We start from the raw sequence: 22,610 nt of genomic DNA on the forward strand, positions 1-22,610 counted from the left end.
GGGAGGAGGATGACGTGATGAAGGCAGCACCATGCACCAGTAAAATGAAGCCACCGGACGACATGACAAATGTCACCCATGGATTTTTTTGGCCCTCCCAGGCGCGATGGTCACCATTTAAATCAGTCTTATCGGCAAGATAAATACTGTGCTTCATTGTGTTTGTTCCTTCTTATCGAATAAGTACACAACAAAAACGTATTGTATTTAGATTTTATTTGAAAACAACAATCCGTTTTTTTTTTTTTTATCATCTGTACTGTGATTTGTTATCTAAACCAGGGCTCGACATGATATTTTCCACTGAACATCACAAACTTACCCTTTTTATACGTTTTATGCGTCGTGTATGGGTTTTTTTTTTTTTTTTTAATTCCTTTTCTGTTGTTTCTATACAATGATTTGTGCTTTGATACCTTAGATTTTAAAGACAAGTTAATACAGTTAAGTGAATACCAGGGAACTACTGACAGGAGTAAATTACACAGATTTTTATACACACGATACAAAATACAGATATACACACGAGAGTGCACTGGATTCACACTCCAGCTGCGTTCCTTTTCACTGCAGAGCAAAAAGAACCAAAAAAAAATTATAATAATAATCGAACAAAGCTTCTGGATTCTGAATCCCGCTTCCAAAACTAACATGTGCTGGGATTCCACCCCCGAGTTTTCGGAAACGTAAGGTGCGCAGTTCTTTCTGAGATCTTTTTTTTTTTAATAAGTAATTTGACCCCCTCTTAAAAAAAAAAAAAAAAATGGTGGCAAACCGATGAGCCTTGGCCGACACGTTCTCCATTACGAAGTGTGCGGCGACTGGCTGTACGCGTGTTGGAATGTCCCCCCGGACCGAATCGACAAAAAAAAAAAAAAAAAACCCCGACAATCAAGTACTTCAAGCGACAGGATTCACAGACGATTCCAAAAGAAACGTGCAAACGGCGCCGTACACCTCCCTCAGGAAGGTCGGGCCCAAACGGGCAGTTCGCTTAATGCTGAAGTTTTAGCGAGGGGGGGGGTCAAGGAGCCGAAAATAAAACGTAAAAAGGACGTGAAAGACACAACTAGTGTAGCCAATCCAGCAACGAGGCGCGCAGAAAGGTTCCAAGCACTTAGCGCTAACTACCGTACTGTAAGTGGGAGTTGATTTAAACATAAGTGCAGATATATGCTCTCTAGGCTAGTTATATAAACTTGTACATTTACTTAAATTATGCGTATTGTCCTAAGTAAACCGGGGTCACCCAGACGTACGTGTTATACATACTATAAAGCCATTTATACAGTGTACATAGTTTTGCTCTAATTATGCGATAGCAAAAAACCCATGCTTTACATAGAAAAAGGCATCCACGACATTAAGAAAAAAATGTACAATTTATGAAACATGATACAATAAATAGTATTATAGAATTGCTGCTGTACACAAAAAAGCCATTTAATTTCACTCATATAAAAATATGTTTTAGTGCAACCTTAACGTATAATCGATACTTCACATAGTTCAGACTCCAATGTCCAAAAGAGACAGGAAATTGCATTGTTACAAAGCCGATACACAAACTTGACATATTTACACGTCTTCCTGCTAAATATGCTTATAAGAATATAAGCAAAAATGTAAAGAAAAGGCACACACATCTGTACATTTTTTTAAAAGTACCAGACTGGAGTCCATAAGCAATTTTGGTCAGGCTCATATATAAGTTAACATGTATCATCCTCTCAAACTTTAAATAAGAAAGTAAATTGTTTTAAAATAGCAAACCATGTTATAAAAGGCATGCTATGCACATGACGTTGAAACTACGAGAATAGAGAGAGAGAGAAAAAAAAAGCTTGTTTTTAAAGGCTAATCGTCTGTGTGTGTGTGTGTGTGTGTGTGTGTGTGTGTGTTCATGTGTAAACGTGTGTGTACGATGCTTGTGCTCCACTTGTCTCCCTTATTATTTTTACCGATTTAAAAAGCCATATTTGTGTGTATATATATATATATGTATTTATATTATATGCTGTTGAAGATGTTCACCTGTTGTCTATAGTGTCCTTTTTCGAATCTTTCGCCCACTTGGCGTTTCCGGGTCGTTCTCGCTCGGCCCGGCTCTGCTGACTGGCCGCTCTGTCGGGGTTGCCGGCGGCAGGAGTCTCCGTCGCAGCAGGGCTGCCGGCCAGCGACCGCCTGGCGTCGGCGTCGCTAAAGTGCTGAATCCTGGTTGGGACGTTCTCCTGGGGGCCCTTGGCGTGCGGGGGAGATGTTGGGCGCTGGTGGTGCGGCTCTTTCTCCGGCGGCTCCTCGATGCGGAGCGAGGCGATGGCCTTGGTGCAGGTGTGGATGCTCTCCTCCTGCGGCTTCTGGGACGGGGGGCCCGGCGAAGGGGCCGAGGGAGGGTCGCCTCTCGCGCCCGTCGTCTGGAAGGACGCCTCGCTGGTGCCGGACTCCTCGGACGTGCTCTTCTGCAGCGGCAGGCGGGCGGGGTGGGCGAGGCCGGTTACGGAGGCGGGGACGGAGTGCACCATCTGGATGCCCCCGATGGGGATCATGGGGAAGGGCGCGTGTACTTGCAGCTGGGAGTGAAGGGGCAGGTGGCTGAAAAGGCCTTGACGGGAGCCAGCCACCTCCAGGCTGCTGCTGTCCAACGGGAGCTGCTGGGTCTTCTTCTGATCCTGAAACAAGACAGCGGGACACCAGTGGTCAGCGAGACCCAAATCCTGCTACCATCAGTGGAAAACAAGGTCTCCTTAGATCGGACACTTGGCACACGTGTGCGATCCATTTCAAGTTCATTCATTTGAAGACAAGAGTTCATTTATTTCTCTTCCGTGGTCCAGTTTTAACCAAAACATGGATTTGCAGTTATACCCTTACTGGATTAATAGAATCATTTCCTAAGGAGACTGAATGGGTTGAACTAAAATAAAGTGACTGGAATTGTAAGGTATGATATGCAGGAAGTAAGAAAACAAAATCTTCAGGAGCCAAAAAAAAATAATAATTATATTCGAAAGACAGCCATTATTAATATCTGCAAAAATACTCCACTAGACCAGTCTTCCATTAAACTTTAACAAGACGTTTAAGAGGAAAACCAGAAGTTGTTAAAAGCCACGCATGGAGCCAAGCGCTCTATTATGGACACTGTTCCCTTATCTGTAATATTTCCCTCAGTCTCAGGGACGTAAGCCATATGGCGCAGAAACAAATGATTCCGCAGTAAAATATGAGCGCCGCATTCCCCCCCCCTTGTCCCCCAGTGGCTCTTAATTAGCTGGGTATAAATAGAAATGTCCCTTCTAATATAATAAAGGAGAGGTACGGGAAAGCACAGGGCTGTGTGCAGTCGACATTACTGTGGCTCATGATTTATTCATTTATCTTTCAGATTTTTTTTTTGGTGATGGGATGTGTATTAAAGTCTATAACAAGGCAAACTTGTACTTTTAACTATAAAATATGAAGCTTCAGACAAGCTGAAATACATAAATCCAGCCTTTTCAAGAATCTCTTTTGAGAAATCACCTTTTCGTTTTGAAAAAAAAATCGTATTTCTGTACAGAAAATCATATTATTATTATTTTCTATTATTATTATGATTATTTTATTAGATATTTAGTTATTATTCTATTGTGTTGTGTTTGGCAACACTAAAGCACTCTTTAAGATTCCTTTGTCACATGAATTGATGCTAATTTAAAGAGGTGTAAAAGTGCAGAATCTGGCAACGCAGGTGGCCAGCACACAGATACCATAGATCGGTGTTCCCTTTTTTCTGCCCAGACCCTAAATGTAAGACAACACAGCTGTTTCAGATGTGTTTTGAATAAAAAAACAAAGACGTCAGGACTCACTGTCTCCAGTTCTGACGAGTTCCTGCTCCTTTGGCTCAGTTCTGCCTGTGGGCTCTGCCCGAGGCTCCATGGAGAAGTGTGATGGTGCAAAGCTCTCCTGGGGGACACTGGCCTGATCATGCCCCTGTGGCGGCCCCTGGGGGACAGCTCTCTCCCCGGAGACATGGGCCGGCCAGCGTGGGAGATGGGCGAGAGGTGGCCTCGTGGAGAGAGGTCTCTGTCCTTGCGGAAGATGTCCCTCTTGGGTGAGATGTGTCGGAGAGGAGAGCCCTCTCTTCCGGGTGACAGACGGCCCCTGGCCGAGGTGTCCCGCCCTGGAGAGAGGTACCAGCGAGACGTGGGCGAGGACTCTCTGAGGGGGGAGGAGTCGCAACCTGGCGAAGACAAGCGGGATGGGGAGAGGTCAGCCGAGGACGAGCTGTGCTCTGGGGACAGAACAAAGTCTTCTTCCATTGAGCTGGGCACGTCCAGGCGACTCTTGGTGTCTTCGCCCAGTGCCCCTCGAAGGAGCTTCTGGTATTCAGCCACCTGGGTGATCTGTATGCTGGGCAAGCTGGTGATGTAGCTGAGCAGCGGCGCTTTGGACGACGAACCCAGGATGTCCGCAGAGGAGCCGTGGGAGGCGGCGACCGCCGTGACGGAGACCGAAGGGACGTAGGGCTGTGGGCTGGTGCTCCTGGAGCGCGTCTTTGGCGTGGAGTCGCCATCGTACTCCTCATCGTCGTCCTCATCGTCGTCCACCTCGTCTCCGTCCTCTTCTGGCCCTTCAGAGTCATCGGCATCAGAGAACTGGTGTTCAGCCATGATCTCCGACATGCCCAGTTTTCCAGAGTCCCGCTGTCCCTCTTCAGCAGCATCTGAAATGAACCAAAAAGAGCTAAAACTTGTCCAGAGCAAACAAGGTACTGGTCACAATTACTGTGCTATATATTGTCTCCCAAGTCCTTTTAAAACAATGGACATATGCTGAATTCTGTTCTACAGATCTGAATGCTACAGGTGATGTTGTTTGTCCAGAGAACTGGGTTCATCTCCCACTCTGTTGTTGAGGGAATCGGTCCATATAGGATTTAATTTTTTTTTTTTTTATCGTGAACCTAATTGAATAACCTGGCCAAGGCTCACAGGGCCGGGATTCATCACAGCATGGCTGTGGTTTGCACAGTGTGCTCTGAGTCTGATTCATACCAGCTTCCTCTGCCTCCGCATCGTCCACAGATGTCACTGACACCCCAAGCTCCAGACATTTCTTCATGTGGGCTTTTGACTTCATGTGTTTTGTCAGGTTTCCTGAAATCAGAATGAAAAAAGCCTTAACATGCTTGGTCTGGTGAGAATATGCAAATGATCTCCATTTCCAGACTAACATGAATACTTTATTACTGGCGCAGACTCCCAAAAAATGTATTTACTTATTTATTTGATAACATATTTTATTATGCTTGCTATGTCTGTTAAGCTGTGTATTTTTTTACATTGCATGTGTAAGGTTATTTGAATGAAAGAAACCCAACCTTTCGTTTTAAAAGCGAAGTTGCAGAACTTGCAGACGTATGGCCTGACGTCCGTGTGCGTGCGGATGTGTTTCTTCAGCATGCTCGGCTTCTTGCAGCGGATCCCGCACTCCTCGCAGATGTACTTCCCTCTTCCTCTGCCCCTCACATAAACATAGTCTTCATTTGATTTGTACCTGGAACAAAAACAAACCAGGCTTACTCACATTACTGGAGGGTATCGGGTGCGGAGGTGCATGCATCAAACGCATCAGGCAGGCCACGTTACACACACGTAAAAAGTACGATTGCGAGAAAAGCGACTCCGTGTTTTTCAACTGAAACATTTTTACAGCTGTGTCTATTTATGGCCTTCTGCTTGGCCCTCACACTGACGCTTAACATTGTATATGAAGTATTTCAGACGCAGTAGGTTACAGCTCCATAGTATTCCCTCATAAAAAGGATTTGACCAGTTAATTTAACATACGTGTAATCTGATGGATACAAATCACACTGCTCCCCGGGCGCCCGTCATGGCTGCCCACTGCTCATTCAGGGTGATGGGTTAAATGCAGAGGACAAATTTCACTGTGTGCACCGTGCGCTGTGCTGCGTGACAATCACTTCACTTTCACATCAAATTTAATGCCGAATAAACATATAAAACAAAGCCATAATTATTTTTCTTAAATATTTACAAAATCCTCTCCATAATTTGTTCCTGAGTCACGACAGTATTAAAAATGTATCTCGATTTTTTAAGCACATCAAAAGGCAGACAGTTAAATTTTCATGATGGAAGACAGCCATGCACACGTACCCTCCTTCAAAGATTTTGATGCGAGTCGGCTCAGCCGGCTTTGGGGCCTCCTTCTCTCCGGAATCCTCCTTCCCCCTCTCTCTGGAGCTAATGCCCTTCATTTTCTTCCCAAACTTGCTTACATCTAACTGCATGAGTTCTGGCTTCATCTAAAAATGTAAAAATAGTATTAATTAATTAAAAAAAAAAATGAAATCTGAAAGCCAAAAGCATTAATGACAAAATAAGCAAGTAAGGGCGGCCAAATCCATGTACAATTTTTTAAATAATGCAAATAATAACAATTCAAATGCGACCTACAGACATTTTATAGCCGTTCCATTTCACCTGTTCAAACTTCTGCTTCCAGAAGAGGGATGACACCAGCTTTCCAGTCCCAGGTTGGTACATAGCAGCCATCGAATAGGTTTCAGTGTTCTTCCTCTGTTTGGAGCGGAGCAGCGCTAGGGTCGCCTTTGTGCTAAGGCTAAGAGGGTTGGGGTTGTAAGAGCTGACACACCATGAGCCGTAAACAGAAGTCAGGGGATTTGTCTGGGCGTAGTTTGGCTTGGTGTAATTTAGGAAGCACCAGCTGACACTTGTTGTTGTGCGGAGGCTTGGAAACTGAAAGAACTGCTGCACGTCTGCTAGGTCGGTGAGCAAAAATGTGCTCCCGACAGCATTCCCACCCTGGTTGGCAGCGAGTTGCACAAGCATGTTTATGGGGATCTTACTTCCCACGGTTGGTTTGGCCTCCTCTTGTGTATCACTGGAAGAGACCATTGACTGTGGACTTGAGCTTGCCTCTGGGGTCGATTCATCTACATCAAGCTCTTCTGGTGACTCTGTACCATCCCGGCTATCTGTCACAATCTGCAATGGTGGAGTAAAGCTTTCGGCTGGTGGCACATCAGGTAGATGAGGGTTTGATGAGCGTACAGGTACCTTGGTTGGAGGGTAGTCAGCTGGTGGAGATGAAGACATCCTCTCTTGATCATCAATAGAATCATCACTCTTTGGAAAGTCTGGCTTTGGCGACTTGCAGTTGACTTTAGATGCACTTGAGTTGCTAAGCTCAACTGCACTGAGCTCCTTTACTATCTGGCCATACATTTTTTCCTCCTTGACCCGTTTCTGTTGTTTGGTCTCAATGAAGAGCTCTAAACTACTGGCTGGCGACAGCATTCGTTTGCTTCCACCAATACTGGAGGACGCGTCTGTGGTAGAAATAGTCCCAGATGTCAAAGACAGAGGTATTCCTGTATTCAGTCTCCCAGGTAGCAGTTCTGGAACCTTCCAGAGAGGATATCGTAAAGATCCTTCTGGACTGCCCAAGATCTGAGATAAATTGAAGCCTAATTGACTCTTTGAGGCAGTTGCTGTGAGTGAGCTTGGATATGTATTGTCTGTGCACATGACCCTTGAAATGGTGCTTTGCGCATGAGTAACCAGGATCTGTGAAACACTAGTATACATAACACTACCGAAAGATGGCACATTGGTCTGGATCCTGACCGGAACCAGCATTCCGGGGCCAGATGGCTGTGAACCTACATTCTGAGTGGCAAAAATTGGCTGGACTTGCTGCAAGAAAACTGAGCTTGTTGAGAGCACCTTGGAAGGAGTGGGGCCAAGTTGTGGAGCAAAAGCCCTCGACAGATACGGATAGCTCTGCCCGTCAGACTTTGAATCACACTGTTCCTGCATCTGACCAAAAGGCTGCTGTGGTTTCTGGTGTCCTGGGGGCTGCCTGATATGTCCCTTCTGCAACTGATGTGTCTGGAAGGCCAAGTTCTGTGTTTGTCTTTGCGTTGGATCTGCATGCCAGTATTGGAATGGCATGAAGGGTGCTGATGGTAAGCTGCTTTGGAGAGAGTGCTGTACTGCCTCTTGGCCCATAATCTCATGTGATAAGTGCTCAGTCTCCAAAGACTGTTGACCTGGCAACCGTGATGTTTTCTGGAAAGGAGGCTCTTCTGGCTGGCTGTCTTCACTGATGCTATGTTGGAGCAGTGGATGATGTGATCCAAGGACAGGCTGGACACCTCTCCTGGGTCTTGCTACTTCGCTGCCAGTTGCACCATGAGAAGTTAATGAAGAAGCACCATGCCAAGATAGATGTGAATGATGTGGGGCATGTTCAGGATGTTCTTGCTTGATATTTATGTCTGCACCTTGATCTGGCACAGCAGTTTCAGGGTAGACACTTAAGGAAGCCTGCCTCATGAGGTAACCCCGTCTACGTTCCTTCATAGACGAGGCACTGGCATAGACCTCTCCTTGTCTGGAAGAGGTTGAAAGACTCCCGTAATCAAATGACTTGCTACGGATCTCTGGAACCTCAGTAGGCAGAGCACATGGTGCTTGTTCAGAAGATGAGCGTCGCATCTCTCGCTGGTGGTGACCTGGAATAGAGAGAGAATGCCCACTGCCTGGGACAGTCAAAAACTCTGACTGCTTGCCAAAGTCATCCTGTTTGGTTGGCGACACTGATTTCAGGTTTTCCTCTCTGTCAAATGAGATGGAGAAACTGGAGCTGTGAGACAGGTTGCTTTCTTGGCTAGGACTCCTAGAGAGACTGGTGCAGGTGGACTCAAAGCTGGACTCTCCAGATGAGTGCTCCATGTCTGCCAGACGCAGACGTTTCTTCTTTGGAGGCAGTTTCTCTGCGGGGAGCTGGGACAATGTTTCGCTTCTCTGAGGCCACTGGAATTCCTCCACATGTGGTTTCTCCGGTTCTTTAGGTGGCACCTCTGGTTCTTTCTCTGGTTTGTCTGGCTCCTCTGTAACCCTTATCTCAGGCACTTGAATGTTGGGCTGCCGTACAAGTTTATGTGGCATGTGGTACTGCTGGTTTGGTGACAGAGCAGCAACCTCGGTGTCACTTTGTTGCTGTTGCTCCATGCTCTCAGACTTCGGGACAGAACCTGGGCTTTGCACGTCCTCAATATTTTCTGTGTCGGACTGCTCAGAAAACTGACTTGGGGTTTTCTCCTGATAAGACGGATGGTCGATGGACTCTGACTTCTCAAATGAGCTCGGCCTGCTGAGCGAGTTCGTGTGCTGAATTACAGAGATCACGTTGCCGCCAGCCTTTCTCTCAAGGTCCGGCATGAGCACAACATCCTCGGAGCACATACTAGTCCCGGTGTCAAAACTATCCGAATGGCTGTGTGAGCTGTATAACTGTCCTTTTGCAGTGGGTGTAGTCCGTGAGGCTTCTTGTCCAATTTTTGGATCATAGTCACCAACCATTTCAATAGAGCCACTCCTACTACTGTCGTATTGCCCAAGGCAGTCCTCTTCATCTCCCACACTCTTTTCCTTTCTACGCTTCCGCGTGGTCATTTCTGTATTTCCCATTTTAGTACCATATGAGCCGTGTGCGGTGCGTATTTCAGAACCTGCAATCTCTAGACCTGAACACTTGAAGTCAGGCATTAGTGGGACTCTTTCTCCAGGTTTTAATGCTGGGACTGTATGCTTTGGGGCAATACCATAGCTGTCTGGCTCAACGTGTCCCTCGTGCATGGATTGCTCGAAAGCACCTTGTCGTTTCAGCCTCCTGACAGCACCTTGGTAGAACACCTCGTCAGAAGTCATCATCTCATCAAAGGAATGGCTGCCTTTCAAATTTTGCGGGACATTCAGGTTGGTTGGGGAAGGTGTTGGCATTGAATTGCTCCTGGTGAGTGGCCCGGAATCAGAAGGAGCTTCTAAGAGACTTGTGCTACTTTGGCAAGGGCCAGAGGAATACTGCTTGGGGTCACAGCCAGGTACCATTTGTGACTCTCTACAATCACTCCTGTAAAATATGTGTTCTTGTGATCCCATTCCCACATCCAACATGGCACTAGACCTATTTGCTGTGTTAGTGTCTTGACCGGTTGCCATTGCTACAGTGAAAGATTGTCGTGACCGAGAGTTTGGTTTGTAATACCAGGTTCTGCCAAACATGATCTCCTCGTAGGACTTTGCATTGGTGTTGGGTGGGCTAATTTGCTGCTCTGCGCTCTCAGAGCGGGAGAAGTAACCCGAATCTGTACTGCCTTTGCTATGAGGACTCAAGAGGTTCAGAGACTGTTCTGAGTCCTGGCCCATTTTCTCAGTAAGTCGTAAAGCAAGTCTCTGTTTGATTGTGTGCGAATCATCCCCTCGGCCCATTTGAGAACTGATGTGACCCTTCATTTCTGGGAACACGGGACACTCCATGGCTGTCGACGGGATGCCTTGTTTGGGAACAATTAAGATAGGCACTTTCATCGATGCCATGGCTTGCTCTTCTGCTGGGTCTGCATATGCTGGCTCGCCTCCCTTTTCCATTGTGCTTTTATTTGATTCAAAGGATATCTGTGGAATAGGGCTACCTTTGTCCGGATACATTGTGTCATCGACAGCCTCCTCGTCTGTGTCCGTGCTCTGTTCACCATCTGAGTGTACCTCCGTGTCTCCCACTGAAGAGGCCTGGTCCATGTCCGCGCGCGTAGCTGCCAGTTCAGAGAACGGAACAAGTCCAGCTTTAATAGCGTGGGCATGTGATTTTCTGTGTTTATACAAATTGCTCTTGGTTTTAAAGGAAAAGCCACATGGACCACAGGGATATGGACGTTCTCCGGTGTGCGAGCGGATGTGTTTCTTCAGCACGCTGGGTTTAGCACAAGCCCTTCCGCAGTAGTCACAAATGTACTTCCCGGGCTTCTTGGGTTTCTGTTCTTTCTTGTGTCCTTCCTCGTGCGGTTCAGGCCCCGACTGAGAATACTGGGAGAAAGCCGCTGGTAAACTGGGAGACTTCTGACGTGGAAAGACCCCATGGGCACGGGACTGTCCAGGGAATATGTCTTCAGGGGGAAGAGACTGCAGCTGACTGGCAAAGGGCCATGCGTGTGTTTTCAAGTCTGGAGGCTTCGTCCCAGGTAAGAAGGGCTCTTGCAGGGGCTGTTGGGCAAATGAATGTGCTAACTGGTACGGGTAAGATGGGGAGAAAACCTGTGGGAAGGGATTCTCTTGAGATGACTGACTCCTTGCAGAAGACAGCAACTTCCTTGGGCCATATGCTTGTGCCGAACCTTTAATGCTGCTTCCAGTAGCTCCAATTTGAACGCCTTCATGATGCGAGTGCCTCTTTCCCTCTGGGTCTGCAAAAGTGCTTCTTTTTGTGTCAGGTGAGGGCTCCGAAACCCATTTCCTCTGTAGCATGCTCTTCTCCCTGGGCTCCTTGCATTTTTGTCCTACAGCAGGATCCTGTGAATCCATTTTACTCTTTATTTCACTTGGGTTCTTTAAACAGTGATGCCTATTAGTGCAGATGTTTGCCCATCAGCAGTACTTAAACAAAAGGTCCTTCCATGGCTGCTCTGTTTGGGTCGTTCCACATTTGATGCAAATGTCTTTCTCGGAGCATCAGTCCACTGTCCTTATATCAATCATCCTTATGCTTGCAACCATGAAATCAAGTTTCCGTTTGCCGGATTTATGCTGCTGTCACTTTTCTGTCAACGTCATCAAATGCGTGGTCGCTGCCTGTAAAAAAAATGTGTTAATATCCAAACTTCACCGTAACGTTACATTAATAGTATTGTAATTGTTCATAACAGAACGCATATGTACACCCTTACCTTCAGAAGCTCTCAGTGATATTTTCACATTAGATGTCCACGTATGTCCTGTAAAACAGACGGATGGTCCGTTGTATTACACATGTTATTTGTTTTCTCCCTTCCTGTCTTTTTGGTGCCATAACTGCAACCCGTTAATCATTCGCGGTCCACGTAACCAGCTCACTGCATCACAGTACAGATACTTCTCATTGATCAAACGCAGAAGACGCTCCCCTTCTCACTCGAACCGTGAGTCATCATTAGCAACCAGGCCCACGCAGTTCCTAAAAAGACACAAACGGTTTAAAAATAGCCGGGCGGAACGCGAGTGACGTTCGGTGTCAAATGTGCGTGGGCGTTCAAAGGGCAAGCGGTAGAGGGACTGCTGGTGTTTTCTTTTGCTCCGACCTTCTTTACATGCTCCACGTACGATACAGGAAAAAGCCGGGCACCGTACGACATAACGTCACGTGCCTGTACAGGCCTGTCGTATGCATTACGGACGCCGCTGTAGTTTGCTGTTCTGGCGTTGCGCTCGGAACTCTTGTCTTCAGGGTTTTGGTGGTTGCGACAGACGGCCTCGTGCTGCCTGGGTGCGAGTGAGGAAACTGTGTGACGTGCACGTCTGGAGTGCTAAAAATAGCTCTGCAGAGAACCACAGATATTTTTAGCACCTGAAACAGTAACATTGTTTCCTCTTTTAAATTATTTTTTTTTCTTTCATTCTTCCACGTCTTACACAGAAGAGAGAATTGATCCATATCGAACAGCGCCTATTGACCACCGAGAGCCGATATGTACAACCGGCATTGCAATGACACAACTCTCGCAAATTAAGAAGGTTCAAAATCTGGACACCTACTCACACGTTGTAATGTTATGGTGGAAGCCTCTGAGCCCGGCAACGACGGAGCCGACCCCTCGCATCTTTGCAGTCAGCCGCGAGGCTCGACAATGTCTTCCCTCCCCGAGTTAATCCCCCCGAGCAGGGCAGCACAAGGCCCCGGCACCGCGACGGCGGCCAAACAAAGCTCTTTTCCGGCACCTTCTGAACGAACGATCCCTCGGCGGGTGCCTAATCTCCCCTGCGTCCGATGATCTTGGTGACACGGGACCATAAATATGAGGCACCAAATATACAGATAATGCACCTTTCTGTCCTCCTCCGCCTGCGAGTTACGTAACTTGTGGCATTTTTAAGTCGTGATAAACGCGCTGAATGAATTATATAAAGCGCTTTACTCATAAAAGGCAAAGAGTGTCCTACTTTTTTTTTTGAAGAGCTGAACAAAAATGTTCCACGGCATCCTTTCCAGAGAGCAGGAGGAAGCTCATGTGTGGGCTAGGCATTGTTGAGAGTGCAAGGGGCCGGTCCTCTGCTGAACATATTCAAAGAAACACCGGGCTGAATTATATAAGGGTTTTTTTACCCGATGAAACCCCATATAAATGAAGCAGAAAACATGCTATAAAACGTGGGTGTTTGCGAATCTCACGTCCTTTAGTTTGCCAATCTGAATTATTGAATGTATTGACAGGAGGCTCTTTAAATGGTCCAGAATGCGAGAGCTGTCAATCATGCCCACAGGCTCCTCCCCTTTTGAAACGTATCTAACATTTAACATTTCTAACATTTTCAGCATTTACCAGACGCCCTTATCCAGAGCGACTTACAATCAGTAGTTACAGGGACAGTCCCCCCCTGGAGACACTCAGGGTTAAGTGTCCTGCTCAGGGACACGATGGTAGTACGTGGGATTTGAACCCGGGTCTTCTGGTTCACAGGCGAGTGTGTTACCCGCTCGGCCACTACCGCCCCTAACCACGAATTTATTATGACTGGTATCTCCGCACGTCCTGGATATTCCCTTCTACCGTCACTGCGAGTCCTGCCCGCCACTCTCCGCTGTGTCCCAGTCCTCAGTCCGGATCTTCGGTTGTGAAAGAGCGGGGGCCTCACAAGGGCCCTTTTCTCTGGGGTTAAAATTAGGGGATTAAGCATTTGGCATTTTGCTGCCGGAGCCCCGCGAGGGGATTAACGACGGTCCCCTGAACTCGTGTGTCAATGAACGCTGTGTGCTGCATCTATCCTAAAGGGATTTGGCCCGGCATTATGTCACATTTTAATCCGGTTGGAAATCCCCTAATCTGCGGAATGAAGTAAGTTCCCGGCTTTTTTTTTGTTTTGTTTGTTTTGCTTTGCCCGGCCGAGGGCGTCTTTCTCGAGTGCGACGCCCGGAGTTCACCGCGGGACAACGAGGGCTGCGGAGTAAAAAAAAAATAATAACAGCACATAAAACGGAGCCAGGCCAGGTAATGGTCCACAAATATTCCGACTCACGGTCCTTAACGCGGCCATTATCAGCTGCTTGGCTGTCCCTGCCTCGCCAAACTCGCAGGGCCACTGCAATAAACAGATTGCGGTAATTCAATCAACCTCATCTGTTTCCAGTTCCAACTTCCCCTCTTCTCCCCCCGTCTCTGCACATTCGGGGTTTTTTTTTTTTTTGGCCAATTCGCCGGGCTCGCGTTGGAACGCACCGGTCGGCGTCGTGAGCGATTTCGGGCCTGGACTCTCGAGGGCACGCCTGTGCTCCCGGGCTCATTAGAGGGCATTCCCGGGCGCGGTGACAGGGTTTCGCGGATCGCCTTACAGCCTTCGTCTGCCCCCGTGGTGACGTCGCATCGGCCGTTTGTTGTTTCCTTGATTCTATCCCGGACGGGGCCTAAATCATTCAGAAGGCGACTAATCGTTTCCATTCTGCGTGTTTATGGGACAAAATCCAGTACGGGGCTAGGTAGCGGCCCGGGACCCCCGACTGCGTGTACCTTCTTCTGTGTTTGTTGGTTTCAGCGTGGGGTTTGTTTGGGGTTTTTTTGGGCCTGAAAGAGCACATAAAAAGTCCCAACCAAAAAAAAAATCTGCATTTATATGCTGCAAAAAGTAAAAAGTCTTTGGTTGGGCTCATTAGTGACGGGTGGAATTTTTACAGCCCCCATTGGCTTTATCTACTGGAAAACATCAAATATGAGAATAGGTTGAAAATAGGACTTACGTAAAGTTCCCACAGTAAACGAGTCCCGTTTAAGAGGAGCTGGCAGTGTGGTAAGTGTTTACCTGAACTTTTATAATGTGATAAACTGTACTAGTGCAGGTTTTTATTATTCGTTGTTTATGTACAAGTGACTGGTGTAACTCTACTCAGAGCGAATTCAACTCATTTAAATTGATTTCTGTCGATTTTTCTTTATGCGGATTATGATAAAGATGATTGTTGTATTAGTAGTAGTATAAAAATCCTTTTAGTTCTTTTAATTAGTGGCCTAGCCAGTACCACTCTGGATAAGGACGTCTGATAAATGACACAAATGTAAATGCATAAATGTACTATAGTAATAATAATAATAATAAACATTATTATTATTATTATTGTTAATAATAATAATAATTATTATTATTGTTATAAATACTATTATTATTAAACCTTAGTGGGTTTTATTTGTGTGTGTGTGTGTGTATATATATATATATATATATATTTTTTTTTTTTTTTTCACCATGTAATGAAAGGGCGATAGACTGATTTTATTAAAAATTTTTTGTCATTTGCCGTTTCTGTACAATGTGGCTGGTGTAATTATTATCCTTCAACCCAGCGATTTGGATCCCTCTTCCCATTCGTACCCCGGCTCCCTGGAAGATCCGTCTTTTGCACACGTTGCAAGTCTGCAGAAATGGGGAATTTTATTTTGCCCGCATAAGCAAGTTAGCTGGATGGATCACCGGGAGCAGGCCGTGAGTCAGCCCCCCAGAGGGTCCCACCAACTCCTGATTAGGTTCCCACAGATGAAGCACAGGTGGGACCGAGTCCACAGACGTGCTCAGCGGCACAATGCAAACCTCCAGAATCTACTCGATAAAGACAAAAGCGCCTGTAGGCGTCGGTGAAGAGAAGGTGATTCTTTCTGTGAATTCGGCAGGAGCTGCACGAATACGGACCGTGAATTCATAGCAGCACAAAGGCCTGGATTGAGACGGAAGCGCGGTATTTTTAAACGCCGCATGCGTGTAAGGGCGCTGGAACGGGAACGCGAGCGTGGGAGGCAGCATCCACGGCCATCTCGAGACGGGGTTAGCAGCGTGGGTGACGGTTCCTGTGTGGGAGGAGAAAGCATGAATGCCACGCGGAGCCACGCCGCCGCCGAGCCGCGTTATGAAAGGGCCCCGGTTACACAACGTGGCGGCGCTGCGGCGCCGGAACCATCCGGCAGCTGGGATCCGAGCCGACTTCACGCCTCCGGAAGAGAGATGGCTGGAAGGAATAAAAGGCCTTGGATGCAAACGCTAAATCGAGGCGCGAGATTTCGGGACCCTGACCCCATATTCCATCCATCCCTATTATCACGTTACCGGGCAATATCGGGGTGACGCTCTGGCAAAATCTCTCAACCATGAAATGCAATGTCAGCTACAGCTTTGTGGTCAAATGCAAAGAACACGTTTCACAGTTAAATTGAAGTGATTGTCACATGTGATACACAGCAGCACAGCACACGGTGCACGCAGTGACATTTGTCCTCTGCATTTAACCGTCACCCTTGGCGAGCAGTGGGCGGCCATGACAGGTGCCCGGGGAGCAGTGTGTGGGGACGGTGCTTTGCTCAGTGGCACCTCGGCAGATCGGGATTCGAACCGGCAACCTTCTGATTACGGGGCCGCTTCCTTAACCGCTAGGCCACCACTGCCCAGTGTCACCATGTGCTTGCTACATCTCACGAAAACAATCGCTTTCATTTCAATTCACTTTCATCATATTACGGCGTGTAGAACAAAGGGGGTGTAAGTGAGCATTTTATTTATACACACACATACACACACCCATATTCTAAAAAATAAAATGAATCATACTATATTTGGTGGCATCTACAGGTGTCAACTTAGGCTAAGATAAAACACTGAGGCTAATCCGATATTGTTACTCAAAAATATGAAAATTGTGAATTTGTTTAATCATTTTTTGCCGTTTTCATCCAATCTGTCAGCCTTTACATTTGCGTTTTTCTGGTATTTTTGTTGCATTGATTTACTGCTATTTCTGACCAAACGATTGATTGATCTGATTCCTACTGCCCTGTAAATGATTTTTTTGCCGTTATGCCGTCAGGCCCACCTGACCAACGTGGAGCGGCGCCACCCCGAGGCGCCCGGAGGCGTCGCCCGTCTGTTGTATTTTTGTTTACATGCCTTTTTGACTCGTGCGCTTGTCCACGTCTCCCCAGCGCGGAAACTGAGCTTTCCCCTGGCTCCAGCCCAGCCCGTTCAGCTCGCTCCATCGCTGTTGTTGGAAATAGCCCAAGATGCATTGCACTCCGCAAACGAATGTCCCCGCGAGACAAGAAGGGGGGGGGGGGGAATAAATAAATAAGTCGCCGCTATCACTTCGCGTGTTGTTTGCGAGAGGCTGCGGCGCAGGAAGTCTCGGGCCGTGACAATGAATGAGCGTCCAGCCATCTGTGGACTTTGGAAAGACATGACAGGGAGCAGAGGTGACATCATTTCCCAGACCGGCCAGTCGACCCCTTTCCCTGTCCGCCCTCGCTCCCAGCGTCCCCCGCCAGACGTCCTTCTTTCCCTCCGATAAGGCAGCCGTGGACCTCCGTGGATCGCTCTGGCGACCCAACACAGGGCGATTATGGGATGGCCTCGTAGAAAAACACGACAAACAAAATTCCCGAGAGATGTTCCCAGGGCGGGCCGTTTACGCGCCGTCGTTGAGGTATGCATTTTAAAGCGTGGCCCTAACAAGCCTGGGCCCTCCGTGCAACCGTTCGGCGTGCGTGTTTCCGTTTAGTGCCGGGCGGAACGCGCCGCGCTGCCCTACGGAACGAGGCTGCCTCTCGTTGGCCTTAATTGTCTGTGGAAAGACCGTCATATTTTCCACTTGAACCCATTACGGCGCGAGCCCTCATTACATTTTCCACCACATTTAGCAGAAACGTCAGGAAGCGGCTGCACAGCTGCGCTGATTAATTGTCTTTTTTCCCCGGACCCCCCCGTCCCGTCCCGCCTCCGTCCCAACTCCTCCTTTCCACCTACGTTAGAACTCCATGAGGTGCAGCAGAACATAAAAACCTGCGTTCGGTCGTTAACTTTTTAACGGCCCACGACTGGAGGGGAAAGCGGCAGATGCCCAAAAAAATGCATCTAGAACCTGCATCTACATCTCGGCACCTCCAACCTCAGCCCCTTCGCCACACCCCTCGGCCCTCCTTCCCAAACATATCAAAAAGGACATTGTGAGGTTTTTTTGGCTGGAGCCGGAGTGGAAACTGTATACCTCATGGGTTCCAGGCGTCCAGGCCGCCTAAATTCTATAAAGACGAGGTCCAAAAGCGCGGTGGGGGCAGAGGGGCCCATCTGGAGGCCATGATGGCGGGCTGGAGAGCCGGAGGAGCCAAAACATCTGCTGCAAATGTGCCCGGGCCTCCTTCGCAGAGCAGACCAAATAAATGGGACCCTAGACGCTGTCCAAGGTTAACAGCTCGGTTCTAAGGTGGGCAAACAGACGCGAGCGGGGTGCCGGACCACCGTGGTTTAAAAAAAACGGGTTAGCTGCGGCTAACGAAGCTAGCGGCTCGGTGAGGCCCAGAGAGCATTCCGGGACATTACGGGTGGATCGTCACCCAGAATTCCATATTCATTTCAAGGGGGCCTTGACCACCACAGCTGCCCTAAATCCAAACCCCAAAACTCGGTTAAGACTCGGTTTTCAGTAAATAACACTTATCATCATTTATCAAGTGGCCCAGAATGAAAGACAATGACTCTCTATTGCAAGAATAATTTAAAATATTGTATTTCCTGGTCATATTGCACTTTTTGACCCCAAATGTGAGACACCACCATTTTTTTTTTTACATTTACATTTACATATAGAGCATTTACCAGACCCCCTTATCCAGAGCGACTTACAGTCAGTAGTTACAGGGACAGTCCCCCCCTGGAGAGACTCGGGGTTTAGTGTCTTGCTCAGGGACACGATGGTAGTAAGTGGGGTTTGAACCCGGGTCTTTTTACCCACCAGGCTACTTCCACCATTGACATATTTGGACATATTTTAGTAGTATAGGCAATAGGTCCACAGGCCATTTAATAAAACCGGGACAGCTATATAGCACGAACGATAGATTTTCTGCTAAAATATACATTTTAATATTTACTAATTAAACCACTGAATTCAATTTAAAATGATGAATGTTAAAACTGCAAAAGCGGGAAGCGGAGCGTAAATCAGCGGCCCATCAGCCGGCGCTCTTTCATCTCCCATCTGCAGCCGCAGCCTCCCCCCGCAGGGCCGCAGCCAGATGCGCCGGCCGCAGGACACGTGTCCCCCCCCCCCGGCCCTGCTCTCTCACGTCCACGCCATTCGTGCGGTGAACTCACCGGCCGGGGGCCGCGCGGCGTGGGCCGGCTGCGTGGCGTACGGGTGGGAGAGGGGGGTCGGGGTGGGGCTCGGGAGATGCGCCTGGCACCGTCTGAGGGTCGCTGAGGTCAGGCCGGTGGGCGGGGGGGGGGGGGGCACTGGGTCGATCAGAGAGGGACCCCTTGGCCAGGAGACCACTGTGGAAAAAGAAGAGGCAGAAAGAGAGAGAGAGAGAGAGAGAGAGCGTTCAGTGATGATTCCCGAACACGGAACGTATAATCGGCGGTAAAAAGGACGGATGAATGGAGCGAGACGCGCTGCGATGTCGCAACGAGCGCAGCATCTGCTAGAACAATAGCCGCCCTCTCTCTGAGGAGCGCTCTCGGGGTCCGTGGATGAAGACTCGGAGATGAATGCACCGCGCACGACGCCACTTCCAACCAAACACGAGCGCACGAGTCCCGTCCCCAGATGTTCCACAAGACCCTCCGCTTCTTTTTCCCGCGAGAAAAGACGCAGCTTCTCGGCGGAGGGGGGGACCGACCAAGCTCCTCCCCTCAGGCCCCGCAGCACCTGACAAATGGCAGAGATCTCATCGCCGACCAAGACAGGTCATCTAGCAGGAAGAGATTTCCTTCATCGTCCTGAGAACGGTTAGTACTGATACCGGATGATACCGTGGTGGTTGGAGCCTAGTGGGTAACACACTCGCCTATGAACCAGAAGACCCGGGTTCGAATCCCACTTACTACCATTGTGTCCCTGAGCAAGACACTTAACCCTGAGTGTCTCCAGGGGGACTGTCCCTGTAACTACTGGTTGTATGGGTGCTAGTAGCCTGGTGGGTAACACACTCGCCTATGAACCAGAAGACCCGGGTTCGAACCCCACTTACTACCATTGTGTCCCTGAGCAAGACACTTAACACTGAGTGTCTCCAGGGGGGGACTGTCCCTGTAACTACTGACTCTAAGTCGTGTCTGATAAACAGCGTAAATGTAAACGTACTGGAGACGTAATGTCACTACGCTACAACTGTAAATTCAAATTATCTGCTATTCTACCAACGTTCTGCAAGAGACTGTGTGTGGGCGTGGCTGCAGGCAGACCTTAGATCAATTATGTTATCAAAAAACGTATTCACGCCAACGTTCCATTCCACAGCATGTCTTCGTCCCCGACTCTTCTGAGTAAACGATGCGTGACACGTTTCTGTTTGGTTGTCGTCATTTTCCTCCAGAGCGGCTGGCGTTCCTGCGGTTTGAGAGAAGGGTCCTGTCTGGGGGTCGGAGGGGGTTCGAGCACCACCCCCCCCCAAATAATGCCTCTTTAACACCTCAGTCACGCCCGGAGGCTCAGGACGCTACGCCAACGCGAGGCGATCCGGCCCAGAACATTTTACATTTACATTTACAGCATTTATCAGATGTTCTTATCCAGAGCGACTTACAATCAGTAGTTACAGGGACAGTCTCCCTGAAGACACTCAGGGTTAAGTGTCTTGCTCAGGGACACAATGGTAGTAAGTGGGATTCGAACCCGGGTCTTCTGGTTCACTAGGCTACTACCACCCAGAAAAGCCGTGTTTCTGCCGGGTTGCATCAGAATCTACAGCGCCGGCAAACGCACCAAAACCTGGCCACGCTGGAGAGGAACGAGGATTCGCGAATAATAACCACACGTGTCCCGGTGTGTGATTTTCGGCGCTCTTTCGACGAGCCCGGTGTGCACGCGCACCAGCGGCCTAGTAATGGCGCGCCGCGAGTGGCGGGACACGCGGGCCCGCCTTTTCCGCGGAAAAGAGCTGCGATCGCCGACTCCTGTGGGACGAGCGGCCGGGCGCGATTATTACCGCCAAAAATCACACGCGGGGACACGTCAGTCAACGCGCGCGGCCTGGAATAAACACGGCTCGCGGGACGGCTGAAAGATAAAAGGTTAAAGCAATTTGAGGCTTTATTAAAATGTCCCCGAGTCTGTTTGGACTACGTTAACTTTTGCCGACTGGGAAGATTTGCGATAAATAATCCCCCCCCGAAAAAAAAAAAAGTCCAGGGACGGGGACGGGCTGCATTCTTCCTCCGCTCCGGAGACGAATCCGATTGGAGGGAGAGGCCTCGGAAATCTGCACGCGACCATTCCGACGGCCTGGCCAGGATACTTTGGAAAATGTTCCGGTGTTTCACGGTCCCCCTTCGTACGCACCCGCATTCACCGTCTCATCCTGGACACCTCCACGGCCGCCAAAGAAGGGACGCTTTTATCCCGCCTCACAATAACTGTCTTTAGGCGAAGGGGATTGAAGTGCGAAGCACGTCAATACCACGTTTTTCCTTTCTAATCCCGCTTCGTATCGCTGCGTTACGTGCGTTAAAACGTCAAGCTGGTTCAGGCGAAACGGCGTATAGCGATTTGTTATGCAATTACAACATGGACAACAATAGAAGGAGCCCACAAAGCATTTTTTGGTTGATGATTTTGGGACAAATGTGCAAGGAACAGGTCCCCCTTTCGTCCGTCCCCCTCCACTCCCACAACATTATTCGGGTGATGAAATTTTCATGGCAAGTAATACCGGGAAGTTAGCAGGATCATTCGGCGGGGCATTAAGCAGCTAAATGCATCACGGCGCGAAAAAGCCCCCGGGGCTCCCGAGCCTGCCGCCGTCCTCGTGTCCCGCCGAAACCATGGGAACCAACGACCGTCCTGTCAGGTGCACCTGCTTCCGCCTGTCACCCCGTCTTCTGTCCTCTTCCTCCCCCTCTCTCTTGTAAAGCCATCGCGTAATGCGGCCCAATCGCAATGGCGAAGGAACGCAACGGCGAAAAAGATAAAAACGATAAAAATTCAGAAAAAAATGACCCACTCGCTGCGTCTCTGACTTTAGTTTCTACGTCTCACTAGTCTCGTTCACGTTAACCGCCACATTTTGGAAATGCTAATGTGTTTAATGGAAATGCAATAAATTTAAAGCCTTACTAATGATAAAAAAAGTAATGATAAATAAACTGATTGATTGACGCAGTTTGCAGAACTGTGAAACACTTTTGTTCGGACAGACGAAGAACGACTTTTTTGCGAGAGGCGTGAACATGTTCGCTTTCGTTTAGCTACTGGGGTTTGCGCCGTTACCTGGTCTCCCGATCTTGCACGATGGCGGCGGATTATTTCTCATTTGAGGTCTAACACATCTTCCATAATTAATATGCGTCTTCTTAATAAATACGCCCAAACTTGCAGCGCTTCTGCTTTAATTAGTCTCGTGGCTCCAGGCAATATATAGAGACAATGCAATTACCTTATATTTAATGGGGGGAGTTAAAAATTTATGGAAGGAAACCGAAAAGTACATTTGAAGAATGGCACAATCAACAAAGTTGACAGCTCCGTCCTCGTAATCTGTCTTGGGCGGGCGGCCGGGGAGGAGGAAGACGTGCCGCCGA

General features: G+C 48.4%; 1 protein-coding gene across 5 annotated transcripts in view; it reads right to left on the bottom strand.

Annotated features, from left to right (window-relative positions):
* Positions 1-334: 334 nt before the first annotated feature.
* LOC114803086 (transcription factor HIVEP2-like) overlaps positions 335-22,610 on the bottom strand; it is a 61,952-nt gene continuing 39,676 nt past the window's right edge. For 3 of the 5 annotated variants that reach the window (XM_029002390.1, XM_029002391.1, XM_029002389.1), the window contains 7 exons: positions 11,762-11,809; positions 6,495-11,666; positions 6,168-6,316; positions 5,366-5,541; positions 5,040-5,141; positions 3,852-4,708; positions 335-2,669 (listed from right to left, as the gene is read on the bottom strand). In XM_029002390.1, coding sequence (XP_028858223.1) covers positions 2,031-2,669; positions 3,852-4,708; positions 5,040-5,141; positions 5,366-5,541; positions 6,168-6,316; positions 6,495-11,399 — 6,828 coding nt within the window. In that variant the 5' untranslated portion in view covers positions 11,400-11,666; positions 11,762-11,809 and the 3' untranslated portion in view covers positions 335-2,030. Of the gene's footprint in view, positions 2,670-3,851; positions 4,709-5,039; positions 5,142-5,365; positions 5,542-6,167; positions 6,317-6,494; positions 11,667-11,761; positions 11,810-19,187; positions 19,365-22,610 lie in introns of all 5 variants that reach the window. The other 2 variants (XM_029002388.1, XM_029002387.1) reach the window with 1 other exon arrangement.

Source organism: Denticeps clupeoides, chromosome 14 (assembly GCF_900700375.1).
Source record: "Denticeps clupeoides chromosome 14, fDenClu1.1, whole genome shotgun sequence".
NCBI classification, from domain to species: domain Eukaryota; kingdom Metazoa; phylum Chordata; class Actinopteri; order Clupeiformes; family Denticipitidae; genus Denticeps; species Denticeps clupeoides.